A 20,205-nucleotide genomic window follows, 5' to 3' on the forward strand; every position below is an offset into this window, starting at 1 on the left:
CTCCGTAAACAAGTCCACTGGGGCAAACTATCATGAAACCTCGTATAACGACTGGCCACAATCGATGGTTGGCCCTTCCGTTATGAAGATCTACAATGCAGTCCCACTTGATGGAAGTTTGTTGGACCCACTGCTGAACGCTTGCATGTGCATTGCGCAGCAATAAGCCTGTTGATCATCAGTCTCTTCAGTCACCAAGAAGATCATTTTACAAAATTTCAGAGATTTAGTTTCAAGCTGTCTTTCTACCTCGCTTAATGGGGATACTTCTTGTTTGAGTATGGAGGATGTTCCGCGCTCCATGTTACTCCGTGCATGACTCGAAGATCCTGATCGCTGATCGGGCTGCTGACTCAGGTGATGGCCGAAGCCCTAAGAATATCGGTTGTAGCTTATGTACCACCCCGGCAAGAAAAGATATATAACCTTTGGTGCAGCGTAGAAGGAAAAGACATCTTGTACTACAGCATACTGCCTATAATGATAGGCAAATGCAACCCAGAGAATCAGGAGACTGGCCCTCTAGTCCAACCCTACCGGCTTTCATTTATTCTCCTCGAACCCCGCTGTCAACGCTGTTGCCAGTTGGTAAACGTAGCCGAGCAATTCTTAACGAAAAAAGACAGAATAACCATACTCTCGTTGCTGCACATTGTTGCTTCAAGTGTATCATCCACTCTCTTAACGTTGTGGACAGAGCACTCTGCCTCCGTCGACTGTTGGAAACCCCCCGACGCAGATACTCTATTAGGGTCCAGCCTGTGATCAGGAGCTTCAAACGCACTTTTTGAAGGTAAGTCGCTAGGGTGTGACCGAAAGAATGTCGAGCAGTCACCTGAAGCCTCTGCAAAGTACTGGTGTGAAGTATTTGCAAGAGAATGGCGACAACCAGGCCCGAGTTGCAAAGGATGCCTACCATGGTACGGGAACCATCTGGAGCGTTGTATCCGATCAAGCAGGTCATACCTTGGTATCCCTGAACCATTTTGTAGATTTGACATCGCCTACAATGCACAGAGAACAGATTTACATGCGTATATGTTGTTTCGGAAGAGACGACAGTTCATTTATCTCATAATGAAATCTAGGTTCGAAACTCAAAGCAGCGCAAATTGATGGCATACTCCACGATAGCCACAAAGCAGGATCCACGGTCATATGGAAGTGTTTCAGTGTATGGGGTAAGGATCCCCATCGACACGGAATCTTCGTAAAAAAGGGGAGCAGATATCTCTTTAGAGGGAAGAGGCCCATCAAGCAAAGATTTAAAATCGAGTCTCCTTAGGCTGGCAAGCGGATGAATAGCAACGTAGAAAGATGAAGAATAGAGAGAAGGTTAGGAGGGAGATCAGTCTTTATATACTGTGGGTTCTGAGGTCTTACGGGCCTTATTCTAGTATTTTCATTCACTGATTTAGTGAATAATAAGTTGTAGATTGAATAGGAGCGCTGCGTTATATGTCTAAGAGGGGTGAAAATAGAAATATATATACATTTGAGATACTTGGGGCTATTCGCTTTCTAAGAATTTTATGAGATGGAAATACTTTTTCTTCTCTATTCTCTCTGCTTCCTCAGCTAGCAGTGGGTACTATTTACTTGAGTTATGACTATATCTAAAATGCCCGACAAATTCTGTGTTGCATCAAGAGCTGTCTCCGTTCCAAATTTCCCATATTTTGTAATCAAAGTCCAAATAGATAGAATATACTTTCGCCCTTTTTTTATGATATGCAACATGGCATCAAAGCCAGGGCTACGATCAAGGTAACGGGGCAAGGATATAGTTGTATTAGTATCAAGTCGTCGATCACGAACTATAAGAATGAATCCCAAATTTCAGATCCAGGCTGTGGACCGGTTAGCAGTACTCTGATTCTTAACCTCCCAACGAGAAAGTTGTCAGGGCTTGTACAGAGAGAAGGGCAATGGGGAAGGTAAGCAGGAGCGTGGAAGTATCACGAAGCTTCAGGGAGACCGACCACCAGTGGTAGTCCTCTCTCTCTCTATTCAGCAACTTAATATTAAACACCTCCCACTTCTGCGGTTTACAGTTCTATCCGATGGTGATGTCAAGCACGTCTCCATGCTTCCGCTTCGCCCATGCCTCGAATCCCTGTCGAAGCGACTCAGTCAACACAGGATCATACCGCATCCCATCCTCCGGGAAGCCAATTCGCTTCGTCCTCCAGGTCAGCCAGTTCTCTGCTTTGGCACCCTCAGGCGCCCGGAGAAGTCCTATCGCCACGTCCACCACCTCCTCCCGTCCATCGCAGTCATAAAAGACCGTCGCGCCGCAAGTACCGCAAAATGTCCTCCGCACTCCTTTGCTGGAGGCGTAGCCTTTGGATGAACCGAGGAGGAGATCATCCGGAATCGCCGGCGTGATGAGTTTCTTCGGGATAAACGTCCAGGCCATCACATGAGCCCCGTCTGTGAGTCGGCACGTATCGCAGGCATCCAGACAGGCGATCCACTTCGACTCATCGACGGGGGATACCCACTTGCGTCTCATCTCAGGGTCGTCGAGGATTTCCTGTGTTGGGCGGGAGATTTGGAATGATACACCTCCGCAGTCGCATTGCGCCAATAGTTTTCCGTCAATCTCTTGCGGATGATCGATTGGGTCGTCTGGCGGATTCCACACTGTCATCTCCTTCTCCCCGGTTCGTGGTAACCACTCCGCTAACCCCCCATCCAGCGTAGGCTCGGTATGTATATGCTTTTTGATATCCCAGATCCCCGTATCATCACGGTTGGCGTCGAAGATGGCCGTTGAGATCACCCAGTCACCAGTTTCGATAAATTCACCGCCAATTTGGCAACCGCATGTACTGCAGAAGTATCTCTTTGCTGGCGATCCGGGCCGGATATAGGGAGTTATATTTTCCTTGCTCGATGATGCTATGAAATCTGGCCTTACACCAGGCGGAAGCTGGGTATGGAAGACACAGAGGGTTCCACGTTGGTGACGGCAGATGTTACAGTGGCACAGATGGACTGGCAGGGGAGAGATGTTACAGGAATCCTGATATTGAAGTGCACTGATTTGCAGTGACATTGTGCCGTTAGAATCTTGGTTGCAGTCGACATTTTGATCAAGAGACTTCGATGGGGTTGTTTTGGAGAATGAGGGGTTGGACAATGACGGGAAGACTTATATGTCTACTATCAGGTGATCTCGTATTTCAAGTCATCGCTTGCTCCCGGGAATAGATCAAACTGGGTTATTTGTCCGCATATAAGCGGGGTCTGGTATATATCCGGTGTTGTTATCATTGAGTTGGTCGCTCCGCCTGAAGTATGGGGTAGCCGGTACTAAGCCGTACACGGTGCCCGACAATGGGATCATTCCCAAGTATCCCTGTCAATATCGCATTCCGATTTGATTATAGAACAATTGAGAGCATCAACGGCAAATAAATTTAAAGATGCTCGCTAAAGGTTATTAACTGATGGTGTCAAAATTCATGGAGGGATCATCCCACACCAAGTTGTCAAACTAGTTAAGAAAGTCTTGACTTGTCAATGCGTCAGGTAGCGGCTGGACCATCCCAAGGTGGCTATGGCTTGCAGGACAAGGTTGAGATGAGCTCGGAGCACCCTGATTTGCCGCCGCTTTTCCGGTGGAATTGCCATCTGAGATGAAGGTCCCTTGTTCAGTGTATCATCCAAAAGAGCACCAATGACTTTGCTAATCTGGACACAGACTAGAAAGTCAGGCCGATCGGGAAAACGATCGGGAAAACATTTGCGCTCGAACCATGCCAGTAATACACTCAAGTCGCGGATGATGTTGGCGCAAGGAATAGAAGTTTGTAATGGGAGTCCGCGAAGAGTGCTATGATGAAGTTCGGTGGCAAGGGTCCCAGCACCTGGAAGGCCGTAGAAAAGGAACTAGCACTTGGGGTTAGCTTGCAGTCAAGATACGAGGACGGGCGCGCACCATCCAAGTAAACCCCTCACGTAATTCAGGATAGCAATGTTGATGCTGAACGACTCAAGTACGCCCGAAAGCAGCTTCGCTGATGTTGCCAGGAGGCAAGTCTTAGTCATTTGACCATCTTGAGTGAGCATTCGTTCGATCAAGAAACCACTGTAAAGATAGTCTAGATGAACAATCAAAAGCGCGACGCATAATTGCGGGTTCGAAGTTTCCCACACGCTTTCGTTGTAGCGGTATTGCGGTGGAACCTTTGACCACGCGTCCTGATACTCTCCGTACAAAGTCCTGCGTATCTATTAGCAAGGCATGGCAAATGGCGAGTATGACATACGAGAGAGTCTCCGAGAAAGTCTTCGTCCTGTTCCCCAGTGACAGATGTAGAATCTTGTCGCGAAGGTGAGCTTGTTGGTACCGAAGTCGAATCAAACTGGCTGGCCGGCTGGACTTATCCTTCCCATTAGGACCCTTCCACCCATCCCGGTCAAGGCCTTGCAAAGCCGCATCAAGTCGGCTGCTCTCAAGCAAGACCTCTTCATCGTCTAGATCGAACGGGGTCGGCAAGTCACAAAAATCGCTATCTATCCGCGGAGCCCTACCAAGGAAAGTAGAAAGATTTTTGTCCATAGTAACGGCCGACGCAAAAATTCTCTTGCGGGTCTCCAGGATGAAGAGAGGAACATCAGGTGGTGAGGATATGAGTCGATGGAAACCCATGATGAATAATTCGGCCGTGAATTCACTGGCTCGGTGGTATAGGATATTACCTGCGACAGTTGTGAGTATTTTCAAGCCTGGAAGGCGAGGGAGAGAGGACCATACTCGCGTCTCCAAAAAGAATCGATGCTAAAATAAAAGTTCATATACCGCGACCAAACGGTAAGATCGTTCACCTGATTGTATTCCTCACAGATTCCCACGCAGACCTTGCTGGCTATAAAAAACGGAGACCCCTGCGAGAGCAAATGTGAGGCCAACAAACTCTAGTCGAAATTTTCAGAATTGAAATACCCAAGGAACTCAGGAAATGTCGTATGAGCCGAGAGGGATGGAAATCTCTTGTTTAAATTTCGTCTGGCATTTTCAACATGATGATCCAAAATCGCTTCTTCATTCTGACTCGCACTCAACTTGCGAAGAAGCGCGGAAATCGGGTCGAGAACCAAAGGCCGCGGGATGACGGTAAAACGACCGCTATCGTAGTATTGAGCAATGAGTTGGTCTACACGTTCCGAAGAAGCCAACAACTTTCTGAATTGTTGCTTTACGAATTCGAATGGCCAAGTGCCCTTGTCCCGAGGATGTACTGGTTTGCGAGAGATGACAGGCGAGAATCTCGGACATATAGAAAGAATGCTAGAGGAGCCGACGTATCCCGACGGACTCAGATCAGGACTTGTACCCTCTTCCTTGAGACTCCGTCGTTGCCCTCGTAGAGTTATTCGACTTCTCGGTTGTTTTTCAGGCGATGCGCTCCTCGAAGGTCGGCCAGCGACCTTTTGAACGTGGTAGTACCGATACTTCATTTTTGAACGAGTCATCGGAGCTGGATGATAGAAGCACTGTAGAGCATGAGCTGGGCCTCCAAAATAATGATGTTGTTTACCTGCTCTGAAATGCCACGAGCCCTGCATCGTCCGCAGACCGGTGCATGGTCGCAGCGGATTTTAGAGATCCGACAACGCTCACACGATGTGGGTTTTCCATTCCGTCGATACATTGAATCGTGAGTTTAGATAGGAGTATTAGAAAACAAGAGAGACCAAGTACCTTTCTGATGGATGAGGTGTGAAGAAGACTCAGTGTGCTCTAGTATATTGGATCGCATGCAACTCAGTCCGATTTTACTCCGATACTACTTACCCAAAAGGGAAATTCCTATCCGATCAAGCTCATCTTGAGGACAACAGTCGCTTGAGTCCGTCCAATACTAGGAGTTCTTCGATATAATGCAGATATATTGGCTCGTCTGCTCCAATCATTGGCATTTGAAGGTAAGCTGAGGAGACCTTACAGATGAATTGTATTCCCATTTTGGCGAATCTGCCCTTGGAACTACTTTTCTGCGTACAACATATACGGAGAGATCTATTCTAAACACTAGCAAAGCAACTTAGAAGACGCATGATAACACTGTCTTCTAGGTGAACATCACATTCTCTGAAGTGGGATGATTGTCTTCCGGCAAGCTGCTTTAGTACTGTCATATGGGGAAGGGGGATATCGGTACACAATGCGAAGTGGCAATAGCTTTTGATGATCATTCTGGAGGCCAGATTGAATTCTTGGATGAGCCTGGTTTGCTGTAAATCTCTTTCTATCTGGATCAAATCTACAGCATACTATTTCCTGGCGCAGTTGCAAAGTATAGGTGGTTTCGTATACCTTGGCGCGATGTTGCCAATTGCGTTTACGGCCTTCCTACTAGTCATCCTTTGACTACATTAGCAAAACATTCTGTATACTACCGTAGTAAATCATTTACATCAGGATTCACGGAAACCGAGTAGTCGTCAAAGAACTGACAGTGTCTGTGTGACTGCAGTCTGCACTATTATTCCTACTACATCACAAATGGTGTCTAGACATGTTCTTAGCTGAGTGGGTGGTTTAATAGTTGACAGGTTGAACATTCCTAGGCACTAAACCTTCTCCTGCAGACTGGTCTGCGCCCGAAAGCCCCTAAAACCCAGTAGAAGCACCCGCAAGCAAGCCACAATCACCCTCTACTGAAATATACTACCACTAGCGGCCAAAAAGGCGTCAGGACTATTCTATTTCATTCTTCTGACAACCATCACCTCTGGATAATGAACAACGTGGAGGAACGTGCATATTCTGCGCAACACATCAGAGCAGCCAATCATTAACCGCCAGAATAGGGACGCTGGATTGCTTTTTCAGGAGGGACAGTCTCGATAAGAAGCCCAATCTCCCGAGTCCACCGAGTACCTGAAAACACATTTCCCATTCCAACGACCGCTGATACTCTAGTGCTAGCCAGCATGCCCGACTTTCCCGACCTTTCATACAGCTATCTCTACTCAGATCCTCCAGACCCGAATGAACAACTCCCTCCGTTGTTCTTCAACACGCTACCATACCGCAAATCGCGATTCCATGAAACGGCCACGTCTACGTCGCTTGACGTAATCGAAAGAATCGCTCAAGACTGGTCCAAGAGTCCAGAGTCCCTTCTTTCTCGAGGATGTGTCGCTTCTACCGGTCATATGGTCTCGTGGGTTGCGCCCGAATTGCCACCTGAGTTGATCCCGGTGATAACTGAGATGAGCGAACTGCTATTGCATTATGACGGTAATCACGCCTCCTTTTATTGAGTTACCATGTTCTTATGGCTTATAGATGAGATTGATGCGCTCGATGCACAAAGGGTAAGATTCTGTGCCTTTTCCTCAACGCGATGGTGCTGAAAATGAGTAGAAAAAAGACACCCTCACTGATTACACCCTGGGCCTCCTGTCGATGTGGAAACTTGGTCAACCGCCAGTGTTCGAGTATGATATAAACAAACGATTTGACGTGTTGAATAATGTGCCCGACTTTGCGCCAGATGTAAGGTCGCTGATCTTCCAAACGTCGATAGATATGATTACTCCGCAGTCGACTGGCAGCCAGTCCGGCATGTCGTTTGAAGAGTACAAGAAAACTCGGATGGCCAGTTCCATTGCCAAGTGAGCATTGTCACTAACTTCCGCATTTCTACATGATGCTAATCTGGACTAGACAAACCCACGAGCTCGTTGCTTACATGCAGGGCCTGCGGGTGAGAGAAGAGGAAAGGCAAGCGGTGTCGGAAATGGTCGGTTATGGTGTTTTAAGCGTATCCCTGTCAAACGACTACTATAGCTTTCATCGAGAGTTTGACGACCATGTCCGTTCTGGAAGTCTTGATGCGATCCACAATGCAATGGCGCTGCTCATGACGGAGTATGGATATACCGAGCTTGAAGCAGGAGATATCCTGAAGCGAGAGGTACTTGCCGCGGAAAAGAACCTGATGGAGCAATACAGCCAATGGGAGAAGTCGTCCGTGCCTAAGTCGGATGATCTTCGCTCCTACCTCATTCTTTTCATTCTATCAACTGGCGGAGCAAATTACTGGCAGGCTCAAACCCCCAGATATACCGCCGGTGGGTTTACAACCACTGCCGAAGATCGAGCTCGGTTGCTTCGACCGCGACGGGACCCGGTCCTTAAACTAGGAGGACATCCGCCTCCGGCAGCGCTCGATGGGAACCAGAATGAGACGGTAAACGGAGAGAGTCATGAAGCAGAGTTCCCGGGACCCAACGGAGCAAACGGTACCGTCTCGGGAATCGATGTTTGCGCACCATTTCAAGTTGCCGATGCCGACGAGGTTAGATTTTCACCTCATCTGCTACCGATAGCTGATTTTTTTTTTCTTCAGATTTGTATGGCTCCGTTCAACTATATAAAGGCTCTTCCTGGCAAAAACACCTTGGCCAAATTCATCAATTGCCTACGAGTGTGGTTCAGTGTACCAGATGATAGCTCTTCACTCCTGAGAGAGATCACGGTCATGCTTTTCAATTCAACACTGCTGTATGTCTACCCAACTAGAATAAGCCAACTCGCTAACGATACAGATTGGACGATATTGAGGATGGTTCAACACTTCGCCGTGGTAAACCCGCTGCACATCTCAAATTCGGACTCGGTCAGACCGTCAACACCGCCACGTTTCTGCATGCGGAGGCCGTAGGCTATACTCTTAAGCATCTTGGCCCCGATTGTTTGAAAATAGTACTAGGTAAAGCCGTCTGTGCCGTGGTCGACTCTATACTAATTTGGTTCTGTAGATGAAATCAAAACACTTGCTCGCGGCCAGGCGCTAGATCTTAACTGGACATTCAACAAGACTCGTCCGACTCTCAATGAGTACTTCATCATGGTCGACCATAAAACTGGAGGATTTTTTCGACTGCTACTACGTGGCCTTTGCTCTGTGACAGGCAGTGAACTTGACCATGACCTGGGACATTTGATTACCCTCATTGGGAGATATTATCAAATCCGCGACGATTATCAGAATCTCGCGTCCGATGAGGTGGGTTTTTTCGGTTCGACTTATCCTCCAAGACTAACTTGAATAGTACACCGCAAAGAAAGGTTTCTGCGATGATCTTGACGAGGGCAAGTTCTCGTTTCCGGTCCTCCACTTGCTCGAGCATAGTCCGAAGTCAGACGAATTGTTCAAGATCATCTACGGAGAGGACAAGAAAGCGCAGCTGTCGCATGCCGAAAAGTTACGTATTCTGGCTGAGATGAAGGAGGTCGGGAGTCTGACGTATACATTGGAGGTGCTAGAGAAGCTGTTTACTGCAATGCTTGAGACACTGGACAGAGTGGAGGAGAGGATGGGCAAGAATAAGCCGCTGAGATGTCTGATGCTCATGTTGAAACTATAGCTTATATACCATGATCTATCGGCCTCGAAGCAGACTGCAAATCGGACTACTAAAATCCAGGACGCTCATAATACTCCTCAAACCTCCTCTGAATCTCCGCTTCCTGTAAGGCAATCGCAGCACAAAAGACCGTCTTCACAACCCACACAACAACCGCAGGAATCACGAACACCACCGTCCAAGCAAACACAAACAGATGCTCCAATAGCGGCGGGTCATCTGCAACTTTCTTCTCATCGCTGATCGTCCTCCATTCCTCGCCAGTCGACCATTGCCCATTCCGCCGCGGCGGCCCTCGCACAAGCCATCTGGCCAACTGAAACCCTGCTACCAGTATAACCGGAACAACGACCACCTCCCCCACCCACGCAAAAGCAAACGGAGAAACAGGCGGATACCCAAACGCAAGGAAATAAACCACACAGACAACCGCCAGGATAGTCAAACACATAACCTCCAAAAGGCGGCGAGCAAACGTCACCTCCGTAGCTGGGCCGCGCACACGCAGAACAGCCATCACCACCGACCCCAGGAAGATGGGCAGCAGAAGGACAACGGTAATTCTCGTACCCAGGGAGACGGCAAACATCACCCAGCGGGGTCTCATGATCCACCCCGAGGCGAGGACGGTTATTGTGCGTAGGTTCTGGTGGCCTAGGTATAGGACCACGAGAGCCTCGAGGGCCAATGATAGGTAGGGCATTGAATGGCCTAGGATATGGAACAGTTTAAACAGGCGACACCGCGTATGCGCGCAGCAGAGTCTGGGGTCAAGCGATTCGTGGTTCAGCGCCTTGCGGAGGTAGAAGTCTTTTACGGGGGTCATGCGGCTTCGTTCTGCGTCGTCGGGGCTTTCCGTCACGACGGAGCAGAATTTCTCGATGCGGGTGCAAAGCGGGAGAAGGGCCTTTGCGTCGTTGGGGTCTATGCTTTTTTCTGCCACGACCTCCTTGCCCTGGACAGGACTACTCTGGTCGGATTTACTGGGTTCAGTGGGTGTTCGCGTGCTGGACAGAGTGATGAGCGGGACTTCGGGCCAGGTCGTGTGTACGAGTATCCTTGTCCGCGGCGGGTCGTAGTATCTGGTCAGAAGTTCCAGCAAGAGGAATTTGACTATCAGGCAGGTTGCCCATGTTGTCGCCCACCAGATTTGGACGGAGTAGACCAGACGGAGGTAAAGCGGGAGGCTGACGAGGACGAAAAACACCCATCGGGCAGTAACGTAGCTATTCCGTGGTCCTCGCCCGAGCGCACTCATCACATATGGTCCACCATGGCTCTGGAACTCCTTCTCCGAGGCGATCCATAGCGCTGCGCGAAGATCCGCCAAGTTGGATACCCTGCACCCGATAACCCCGAATACAGTGCGTAGAGACCAGAGCGCCCCTGTGATGGGTGATAGAAACGCGGCGTTGACTTTCAAGTCATCGATGAACGCGACATGGCCGGCTGGTTGGGAAAGCACACTGATGGATGTGCAGAGGAAGGCGGAGAAAATGTGCCATAGTGGGAAGGCACCGTCTTGAAGACACATGGTGCATTCTTCCTCCCAAGGTCAAATTGGCGTATCCATGTTGAAATTAAGTATTCCTGCTGAGCCGCAAACCCTGACGCTGGGTTAATTTGCTAAGCTTGGCGCTCATCTCGTATAAGAAATGGTCTGGTCCTTTATTGGATGGAAGGTGGTTAAGCGAACGGGAATAGCGCCACGTTTTCCCGGAAGGGAAACATGGTTTCTGAGACCACGCTCCTACCCCGCTGATTGGCGCATTCAGGTCGGTTACTTTGTCTATTCACCATCTGGGGTTTGGCTGTCTCAGCCTCATTATCTGGAATGGGTCCTTTACTGAACAATCAATGGCTGAGTGAATATGTTGTCTTTGGGTCATTCACATGCTTAGCAATATAATCTCCTCTGTCTTCCTCCTTCTCCTTCTAACTTCTCCAACTCGCTTCTTATCTTGACGACTTATTTAACCTTAGAGCTGCCACTCTTCTTGTATAGTTTCCTGCGGCAGATCTTCTGGAAAGGGATGTGCTAGATTTATTCACATTCCTCGCAAGCTGCAAGGTCATCAGAGCAGGCTTTTGCATACTAAGACTTGATGGAATCAGCAGCACGATAATCTCTCTGAACCGAGCTCATGTGTCTTCTGGCTACGGAACGGACGATACCGTCGTGGCTTGTATCACAGCCGAAACAGCGCCCGAATCTCGCCGACAAAGACCGAGAGGACTGGAAGATGAGCCGCTCAATTGAGAACACTCTGAAGGACTTCATCAGCTCGCTCATGGGCGAGGTACCTCCTCGTGTTTCGCCCGATGGTCAACCATCGCGCTCAGACCGTTTACTTTCGTCTCAACTGGCCGTTCAAGACACGCTCCGCTTTTCCGTGGAGGGGATATTGTGGTACAACTGATGATGGGTATGAATATAAGCTTCATCCATCTACCAATAGGTACTGTTGCGGACGGTAGTACAAAGTGCAAACATGCTTACTCATTGCTAGTTTGCGACTGCCTCCATCTTATGGCTCTCCCTCTCTTCTGCGTTCTGTATCTAACCATCCATTATCGAATCATCAAAATACGATCAGTCTCATCATCTCCATCGTTTGATCATCAGTACCATACGTTCTAGCCACCAACACTTCTGACCAAGGCCGTTTGTCCTACTCTTCGTCGGAAGAAGTAGCCAGGTTTGGTTTCGTTTCTCCGGACGAGACAGTACTTCAACGGAATACACCCGCCTATACTCTGTATTTCAGTCTCACTCAGTGACTTTTATGCGAGATTGTTCATTGTGATGTTTATTAGGGTTCTCTGGGCCACTACCAGCTAACAGCGGACAACTGGCGATAACTGAAACGAAATGCTTCTGAGGGCAATAAGGAAGCGCAGGTTTGATGAGAGCGAGGCTCTTTTGTCATGATCGAAGCGCAACGGAGAGAAAGTGATACCATGCTGAGGGCAAAGCTGAGGGAAGAGATCAAGTCTCTGGTTGCTAACTTTTAGTTGCTTGCTATGTTCAACAGGTGAGGCCTGTAGATCTACGCAGTAGATGCCTCACCCTAGGCACATTACTCGATACATGTACAGCGAGCCTCTCGAGGGCGCTCGACAATTACCATAGCCTATGAATCAAATTTGCTTCCTTTCTGAGAATCAAAATTGGGTGTGTTTGACTATCGGTTGCCGCTAACAAGTATACTCACTATTAAAGGAAATGACATATCCAAGAACAACCTCATGGATCTCCACTAATCAACTGGCCACACTCCCCAGCCTCACTCTGAATACAAAGTTAACAATTATGACTCATCCTCAGTCCAACCCCAGGCCCCTGCGCAAACTCCACGCTAGTCGTCTGCTTATACCATCCCGCAATACTCAACCGATACGTCATCTTATCCGTGCAGGAGAAACTATTAACGAACCTCGTCCTCGCCTCATTCGGATCCGATTCAAAGGTCGTACTCCCGACCAACGCACCGGGTGCCGGACAATACGCCCAGGACACGTCGATGCCACGAGGAGAGCGGCTCAGCGGGCCGTTCACCGCGAAGATCTCGACGGGGGCAGCGGCTCCAGATGTCGTGACTGGCGTGCCGGCGGGGAAGGAGTAGGAGAGCGAGCAGCCCCAGCTGCCAGAGGAGACGTTGAATTCGACGAACATGTCTTCTTTGTTGGTGCCGCCGGCTTGTTGGGAGAGGCGGAAGCCCGGGAGGTAGGATGCTACTGGCTCCGCTTGGGAGACGCGGGCGATGTCTGGGGTGACGGTCGTGCAGCTGGTGGGGCTGGGGAGGGCGTTGATGAGAGGGAGAAGGGAGAGGAGGGGGTGAGGTATGCGAGGAGGTGCATGGTGTAGCTTGATTTTCTTTATTGGAAAAGGTGTGACGGTGATGTTATGATGGGATGCGATGATGGTAGATGGATGTGTAGGGACAGGTTGACTCTTATATGTTTCTGGATAAGAACGGCTGCTCAGTCAACGGTTAGGATAACATAATATTCAACTGTAAGCAGACAGTATCTCGGTTTACATGACTGCAAAATCACATCTCACTGCTTCCAGCCTCTGAGTCTCGAGTCCATCCAGAATCGAAATGTCGCTTAAGCAGCGTTCTATATGGTGGTGTTTCAAGCATGCCAGATGGCAGCCAAACGGAAGCATATGCCTCGAAAGTCAAACCATTTCACCTGACTTGAGAATACCAAATCCGGAGATTTTGTCTGAAACAGCTGTCCTTCAAGCTGACATGATGTACGTCAGGGCTGAGACATCTCTGCTTGGCCTTCGTATTCCAGGCTGTCGCTGCACGTGTCGCTTGATGGCTCGCGCATGTCTTACCCTGCTCCTGTCATATTAGCAAGGTGTGATTACTTTCGGCATTTGATTAGTTAATAGTTAGTTTGTTTTTCGGGAATAATGTAAATTGGAAGATTGAAGCGATGCGTTGTCTGAGTCCGCCATGAGCTAGAAATAGACATCCAACGTATATCTACCGGCTTAAGCAATGCCTCGTGACGAAATGATCAACCCACGCATCTACTAAGCCATTCAGCCTCTGATGATCTGTACGTTTATTGATATGGTCTGTACATTTATACGTTAAATGATGTAGTGAGCACACTCGTTACTGATGATCCTAGTGGGATAATTGACCAGATCGGAGTGTATGTCGCTATAGAGGTTGCAAGCATAAGCACGGGACAGGTATGCTGCTGATGCACACAGGCACTCCATAGCCTATCAAACAAATAATAATATAGCTGTCTTAGGTTGTCGAGGGAAGATTCAGGTCATACTGCTACGAGTGGTAGCAACTCGCCGAACTGTTCTCCCCTTGCCCTAATACCGACGCCTGGATCAATTCTCAATAGATAGCTTTTCCTCCAAGCGTTATAATATTGTTTGGATCAAACTGTGAACCTTATACTTGACCGTAAGCTCTTATATGAATAAAAACTTTCAAGAAAGAAAAGCTGAGGGCAGTCGTCCCGTGTGATAACTTCAAGTCCCTACAAGCACAACCTTGACTGGATGTTGGAATCGCGCTGTAGAAAAGACATGATTTTCAGCTTGTACCAGTGTGTTCTCATGTTCTTGTCCTCATTACTGCTATAATGAGTGAATGAACAATAAATGTGCAGGTGCAGTGAAGGACGCTCCTTCCTTGTGTATGCCTGAGTCAGAAACAGGACCTGGAGAATTCCGGAATCATCATGCAGTCATTTACACTCTACCTCAACACATCTTCACCTGCATCTTCCCTTTGTACCATTCTGCTTCCATCGATTCCATCCCTCACAGCCAACGACCCAGGCGAGATACATCCAAGATGGGGTATGTGAACAAACTATCACCCACATCATCAATCTACTAACAAAAGCCAGTTACACACACTACTACACTGTCGACAACACCTCCAGCCACGAATGGCGAGCCGCCTGGCCCCAACTCGTCGAAGATGCGCAAAAAATCATCGACTACTCCGGCGTGCCTATTGGCGGTCCCGACTTCGACGAGCCCTGCCCACCAATCATCGACGTACAGCAGGGAATACACCTCAACGGAGTGGGAGACGACGGATACGAGCCTCTCTGCTTGGACCGGCATGGGAACGCAGGATTTTCATTCATCAAGACGGCTTATAGGCCATATGATGAGGTGGTTGCATGTATCTTGCTCAGGGCGGCGGTGCTGGCTCCGAACTGTGTTAGCTTGAGGTGAGTTTGGCAGATGATGGTATCGGTGTAGTTCGCTGACGGCGGTGACAGCTCGGATGGTGATTGGGAGCATGATTGGGCTCTGCCTCGCCAGTTGTATAGAGACCTGTGGGGAGTGGATGTTGAGTGTCCTTGGAGTGAGACTGAGGTTGCGGATGACTGAGGTCGCGTTGTGGCTTAAGGCAGGATGTTTGAGGTCATTCTGAATGGAGATTTCAATAGCTCCCGCTTGTTGTTCCTAGTAATCAACCTAAATGAGAATTGCTTTATTTCAGTCATGCACTATAGACTTCATAGAATTGTCGGCAGCCGAGCGTCCTCAAGTGATGGCCCGGTCCTCTATTACTATCGACAATCCCCATCACACACCTGTCCTTGATCCGTCTACTCAGTCGATCTTGTCTCTCTGTTCCTCGCAGCACCCTTTCCAAAGAATGTAGATACATCTGAGCCGCTCTCATTGCGAGGCTCTCCTAGGATCTGATCGTCTAGATGCGCCGACGTCATTCGTAATGCGCTGAAGCTGACTGATCGATACTGTGTTCTGTTCTCGGATTGACATAGTCTCACGAGGCTGACCTCCAGGACGGTCAATCTCAGAGAATCGGTGTCCGGGATGGATATTTTTCGATTCTTTCATACAGTAACAGCAGAGATCAAAGTCTGCACAGTCCTTGCATTTATACCGCGGTCCATATATACCCTGCTGGAGTCAGCCGAGGGCACAATACCAAATAAGCTGAAGGCTTACCTCACGACACCAGTCACAGTACACTCCAGCATGCCAAACCGGCTTGTCCTCGTCAAATTTGTGGCCCGGATGCGTACGCTTCGCGTTCTGGAAGCAATCGGAACAGTAGTCAAATCCAGGACATAACCTGCATCGATACCGAGTCCCAAACACCGTAAGCAAGCATCCATTGCAGACGCAGTCTTTGTGCCAGGCTCCATTTTCCGGCTTCGCGATATAGACTACCCACATCCGCTGTCTCTTGACCACCTCCTCCAGGATCAGTATCCGGATTGTCCCGTCGTTCAGGTTGAGTCCGTGGTTCCTGTCTCCGATGAAAACGCGCTCTCTCCGTTCGTCCATCCAGTCGTCTGCCATCTGCACCTCAAAGGCATTGGGGTCGCGGGCTTTGAACCGAGCGTCTGTCATGAGAGAGCCACCAAACTGGACTACGGGGTTAAGCATGGCGTCGAATCCAACGCGCAGGTTCACGACGTGGTCCTGACGCATGGAGTACCTGATGATTCCCGCGGTGCCTCGTTTTCCTGGAGGAATGCAGAGCTTGCGCTCTTTTTCATCCCAGGGGTGGTACGCCGTTACCTCGAATTGGGAGTGAGGGCCCTTCCAAACAGGGGGAAACTGCCGGAGCCAGAACCCGTACATGCGCTCCGGGGCCTTCTTGTCCCTGCGATTCTCTGTCTCACGTAGACCTTGCGATACTCGGACTTCATGTCGGCCGGAAACGCTGGCAGATCCTCGCCCGCGCACATGACCCTTGCGTATTGATTATCCTCCGGCAACGGCGAGAGGAAGATCCCCACTCGTTTCTTCTTACTCTGCATCTCGCAGTCCAGCGCTGCAAGGTATACGTCCATAGTCCAGTGCACAACAGCCAGCTCAATGCTGATCCCCATATTAGTCACCGCGAACGGATTGCGATTGAACCTCTGCTCTGCCTGAACAAACTCGCCGCTCTCTTTAAAATCCGCCGGCGACTGCGCCAGCAGCCCGCGATAGGTATTCTCGGCGTTTGGCAACGAACTCGAACTCGAACTCTTCCACGCAAACAGCGTCTGGTCATCCGACTGCCTCATAATCTCTTCCTGGAGCCGGATAAACGCCCGCTTGCCCTCCCCGTACAGCATTGGCATGTTGATCTCGAATAGGCCGAGCAGGCTATACGCCATATCCTCGACTTTGGTCGTCACACGCTGCGAAGCCCAGGACATCCGCTGCGCGATACTCAGGTCTTGGGGTCGGAGTGTCCCGTCTAACACCGCCTCCTGGATTCCGGTGACGGCGGAGATGATGCTCTTCAGTTCAGCCTTGGAGCCTAGGGGTGCCAACTGGAGTTGAAGAACTGCACGCGCGCAGGCGCAAGGAGTTCTTGCAGCGTCCAGCCGCGCGTGAACCACACACTACCACGAAAATCCCCACTTCCTCCAGACGTCGCTTCAACCGAAGCGTCAGCGACATCGCACAAATAAGCATAGCACACCTCCGCATTCTGATACCACTCGTACATCGAGTTCAGAGCCTCAGACAACTCAGCACTGCTGGTCTTGTCGATGCAGAAGGTGTCGACCCAGATATAACCCAGATTGTCGCGGAGAGCCTGGGCGCAGCATTGTGTGATTTTGTCGTAGCCTTTTCTCGTGCGTGCAGCCCCGGAAATGATATCCTGGAAGATGACCTCCTCGTCTTGCCAGCGGTGGGAGAGGATGGCGTAAGGGGGATAGCCTCGAGGAAGTCGGTTAGTTGGTGGGTTGTTGCGTTGAAGAGGCGCATTTTGTTGCCTTGGTCAGCTTGGGTTGCGTAAAGAGGGGAGGATGGTTGTTGTTGTGGGAGATGGCTTTATATATAGTAGCTTCGTGGCTAGTCGAACTAAGCTCGTATTCGCTCGTTTCTCGGGCTGCTGTGTTTATATGTCTAGTGCGGATGGACTGACAAGGTTTATACGATGCCGAGATTAGGTGTCCGAAAGTGAGGGGAGAGTTCTCAATGTGCCGATAAAACATATATATACAGAGAAATGGAGATATAGCTTCAAATCCTCCATTTGAAGCCTCCGACCCCAACCTGACGATCCATCATGCTGACAGCTGCCTCGATTCGCACCCACACCACACCCACCGTAGCACCGACGAGCAAAACGCCCACCAGGATACTCGTATTGAAGAACAGCTTGCTCATCACTTCCTGACCGACATGCGAACCAGCACTCCGAATCAACGCCCCAGCCACCGGCGTCCCAACCAAAGCCGCAAACCCACGGACCATATACAGAAACCCATTAACACTAGCAAAGTGCTCCACCCCAAACAGCTCCACCAGCGTCGCAGGAAACAAACTCACATACGCCCCGGCAAACACACCATAGAACATGGCAAACGCGACGAACAGGGCCTTCCCCCGGATACCGTGGACGGCAACCACAGCCCCAGAGTCGCGACGGCGCTCATCAGCGTCGTAAACAGGAAGACGTTGATGCGTCCCGCACGGTCCGCCACATGCCCGATAACCACCTTCCCTACCGCCGACGACGCATTCGAGATAGAGATGAACATGGCCCCTGTTGCCGCAGAGTAGCCCAGCGTGCGCGCATACGTCGACATGAAGTATACAGGCGCGTAGTACGCTGCGCCCTGCAAGCCCGCGGAGACGCACTGCGCGATGAACTTCCTGGTACGCGCGACGCGCCAGTCTACAAGCGTGACGCGGAGTCGGGACGAGGAGGATGTCGCTCGTTCTGTCTCGATCTGGCGCTTGGTGCGCGGGTCCCAGTCTAGTACGAGGGAGGCGGCGCCCAGGAGTACCGAGGAGACACCGCCTGTCAGACGGAGGGTATTCCTAAACCCGATCTGGGCGTTTAAGGCCCGCAGCGCCGGCGCCCAGACGACGCCGCCGACGCCGGTGCCGGAGGAGATGATGCCGATGGCGAGGCCGCGGTGCGTGGTGAACCAGCCTGGCGCGACGGTTACGGCGGTGATGTAGGTGAGACATGTGCCGCAGCCTAGTAGCACGCCCTGGGTGAGGACGAATTGCCAGAGGCGCTGGCTGAACGATGCGAGGACGTTCGCCGTAGCGAAGATGATCGTCCCCGCGAGGGTGATCCTACGGGGGGAGTAGGATTTGCACCAGCCCGAGGCGAATGGCGCTCCGAGGGACATCATCGAGACGGCCAGCGTCCCGATGAGGTCAATCTGGGCGGGAGTGACGCCGGTGAAGGGGGTGCGACCGGGGAGTTGGGACATGGATTCGTAGAGTTCTTGATACACGCCGAATGCAAAGTTGAGGCCGCAGCCGGTGAAGATGCTCATGAAGGCGGCTATCACCACCAGGGTAGATTTCCTGAATTGTTAGACGGGCCCTATAGATTTCGGCCAGACAACGTACAGGTTAGTGGGGCTTGCTCTTGCACTGGTTCTTCTACTTCCATGGTTGGTGGGTGGGAAGTGACCATTTCCGGGTCTGCAGTAAGTGCACACTCATTTTGATTATGTTGCGTTGATGGAGCCATGATGGTATCAATGTTCTCGGATGGGAAGAGGTGATGCTGAGGTCGTTATGTATTGGGTCGGATAACCTCGGATCATTCGGGCACTTACGGATCGGGTATGACTCAAGACGATCACCTTGGGATGATGGTCAAGCCCTCGGATAAAGATCCGCATATTTGTGAGATAGAATGGATTGAATGATGATCGTCATATTCAGAATAGCTAGACTAAGAGAGAAATGATACTATCTACATGCGAAGCAAGAGGTGACAGTCACGCGGCGTGCTAAGCCTAATCAGGCTGCGCAGCCTTTCACAGCACATTAGTTGATATACCACGTGCTGAGTGTTTATTCCTAATCTGAATAGAGGTGCTGTGGCTTTGCCCTATACTGGCATTTAGTCCATGTGAGATAGACATCCATATATTTCCTTAGATCTGACTTTGTATGGGTGGTATAGGCTGTATGCCAGCTAGTTGCATTATCAGGGAAATAGATAATCTATTTATCACCATTATCTATGCTGTTGTTGTTAAACCTTCAATTTTCTTCTCATCTCTCTTTTGCAACGTTGATGGTTGCATTTTCCTAAATAAATTTAGCTATTTTCATGGTTCTTGCTTGAGACCATAAGAAAGCCCTTTGTACCATGACGTTTTGCCTGCAGAATTCTGCACAATGGTTGCTGGACTGGATAGGAATTTTCATATTTATTAGTTAATCCTGTCCTTTGGATATCAGTAGTCACTTTCATGTTGAGCAGGGCCAAGGCCCTGTCACACAATCTGGAAGTAGTACCTATAGTGGAACCTACTATAGCATGGATGTGGATTTAAGTGCTATCTATACTG

At 49.9% G+C, this 20,205-nt stretch overlaps 7 protein-coding genes across 7 annotated transcripts; 2 read left to right on the top strand and 5 right to left on the bottom strand.

Annotated features, from left to right (window-relative positions):
* Positions 1-1,718: 1,718 nt before the first annotated feature.
* On the bottom strand, positions 1,719-3,093 carry P174DRAFT_509148 (GFA family protein; the record flags this gene model as incomplete). The annotated part of the gene is made up of 2 exons (XM_024831523.1): positions 1,719-3,000; positions 3,060-3,093. The coding sequence occupies 2 exons, from the start codon at positions 3,091-3,093 to the stop codon at positions 2,057-2,059; spliced, it is 978 nt and encodes a 325-aa protein (XP_024687657.1). The 3' UTR covers positions 1,719-2,056.
* Positions 3,094-3,914: 821 nt separating this feature from the next.
* On the bottom strand, positions 3,915-5,484 carry P174DRAFT_509149 (uncharacterized protein; the record flags this gene model as incomplete). Its single annotated transcript, XM_024831524.1, has 3 exons — positions 3,915-4,485; positions 4,761-4,924; positions 4,955-5,484. The coding sequence occupies 3 exons, from the start codon at positions 5,482-5,484 to the stop codon at positions 4,049-4,051; spliced, it is 1,131 nt and encodes a 376-aa protein (XP_024687658.1). The 3' UTR covers positions 3,915-4,048.
* A 1,464-nt stretch (positions 5,485-6,948) lies between these two features.
* On the top strand, positions 6,949-9,393 carry P174DRAFT_362843 (polyprenyl synthetase family protein; the record flags this gene model as incomplete). Its single annotated transcript, XM_024821883.1, has 8 exons — positions 6,949-7,258; positions 7,307-7,335; positions 7,385-7,635; positions 7,688-8,321; positions 8,373-8,527; positions 8,572-8,735; positions 8,785-9,032; positions 9,079-9,393. The coding sequence occupies 8 exons, from the start codon at positions 6,949-6,951 to the stop codon at positions 9,391-9,393; spliced, it is 2,106 nt and encodes a 701-aa protein (XP_024687659.1).
* Positions 9,394-9,442: 49 nt separating this feature from the next.
* P174DRAFT_456633 (uncharacterized protein) lies at positions 9,443-10,927 on the bottom strand (the record flags this gene model as incomplete). The annotated part of the gene is made up of 1 exon (XM_024829453.1): positions 9,443-10,927. The coding sequence occupies one exon, from the start codon at positions 10,925-10,927 to the stop codon at positions 9,443-9,445; it is 1,485 nt and encodes a 494-aa protein (XP_024687660.1).
* A 1,779-nt stretch (positions 10,928-12,706) lies between these two features.
* P174DRAFT_416767 (uncharacterized protein) lies at positions 12,707-15,286 on the top strand (the record flags this gene model as incomplete). The annotated part of the gene is made up of 3 exons (XM_024824528.1): positions 12,707-13,236; positions 14,791-15,123; positions 15,175-15,286. 3 exons carry the CDS (start codon positions 12,707-12,709, stop codon positions 15,284-15,286), a joined length of 975 nt encoding a protein of 324 aa, XP_024687661.1.
* Positions 15,287-15,386: 100 nt separating this feature from the next.
* P174DRAFT_437518 (HET domain protein) lies at positions 15,387-16,666 on the bottom strand. The gene is made up of 3 exons (XM_024826318.1): positions 16,558-16,666; positions 15,875-16,528; positions 15,387-15,826 (listed from the first exon to the last, which is right to left on the bottom strand). Exons 1-3 carry the CDS (start codon positions 16,582-16,584, stop codon positions 15,581-15,583), a joined length of 927 nt encoding a protein of 308 aa, XP_024687662.1. The 5' UTR covers positions 16,585-16,666; the 3' UTR covers positions 15,387-15,580.
* Positions 16,667-17,742: 1,076 nt separating this feature from the next.
* P174DRAFT_437519 (putative MFS monocarboxylate transporter) lies at positions 17,743-19,377 on the bottom strand. The gene is made up of 2 exons (XM_024826319.1): positions 18,227-19,377; positions 17,743-18,203 (listed from the first exon to the last, which is right to left on the bottom strand). Exons 1-2 carry the CDS (start codon positions 19,171-19,173, stop codon positions 17,900-17,902), a joined length of 1,251 nt encoding a protein of 416 aa, XP_024687663.1. The 5' UTR covers positions 19,174-19,377; the 3' UTR covers positions 17,743-17,899.
* Positions 19,378-20,205: the final 828 nt, after the last annotated feature.

The sequence above is a fragment of the Aspergillus novofumigatus genome (genome assembly GCF_002847465.1).
Source record: "Aspergillus novofumigatus IBT 16806 chromosome Unknown P174scaffold_1, whole genome shotgun sequence".
In the NCBI taxonomy this organism is placed as follows: Eukaryota; Fungi; Ascomycota; class Eurotiomycetes; order Eurotiales; family Aspergillaceae; genus Aspergillus; species Aspergillus novofumigatus.

Coding starts and splice junctions, on each gene's coding strand:
- P174DRAFT_437518 (XM_024826318.1), bottom strand. CDS start 16,584: ATGAAGTCCGAGTATCGCAAGGTCTAC. Junction 16,529..16,557: donor CCGAGTATCGCAAGGTCTAC/GTGAGACAGAGA, acceptor AGGGACAAGAAG/GCCCCGGAGCGCATGTACGG. Junction 15,827..15,874: donor ACTGTGACTGGTGTCGTGAG/GTAAGCCTTCAG, acceptor TGACTCCAGCAG/GGTATATATGGACCGCGGTA.
- P174DRAFT_437519 (XM_024826319.1), bottom strand. CDS start 19,173: ATGAGCATCTTCACCGGCTGCGGCCTCAACTTTGCATTCGGCGTGTAT.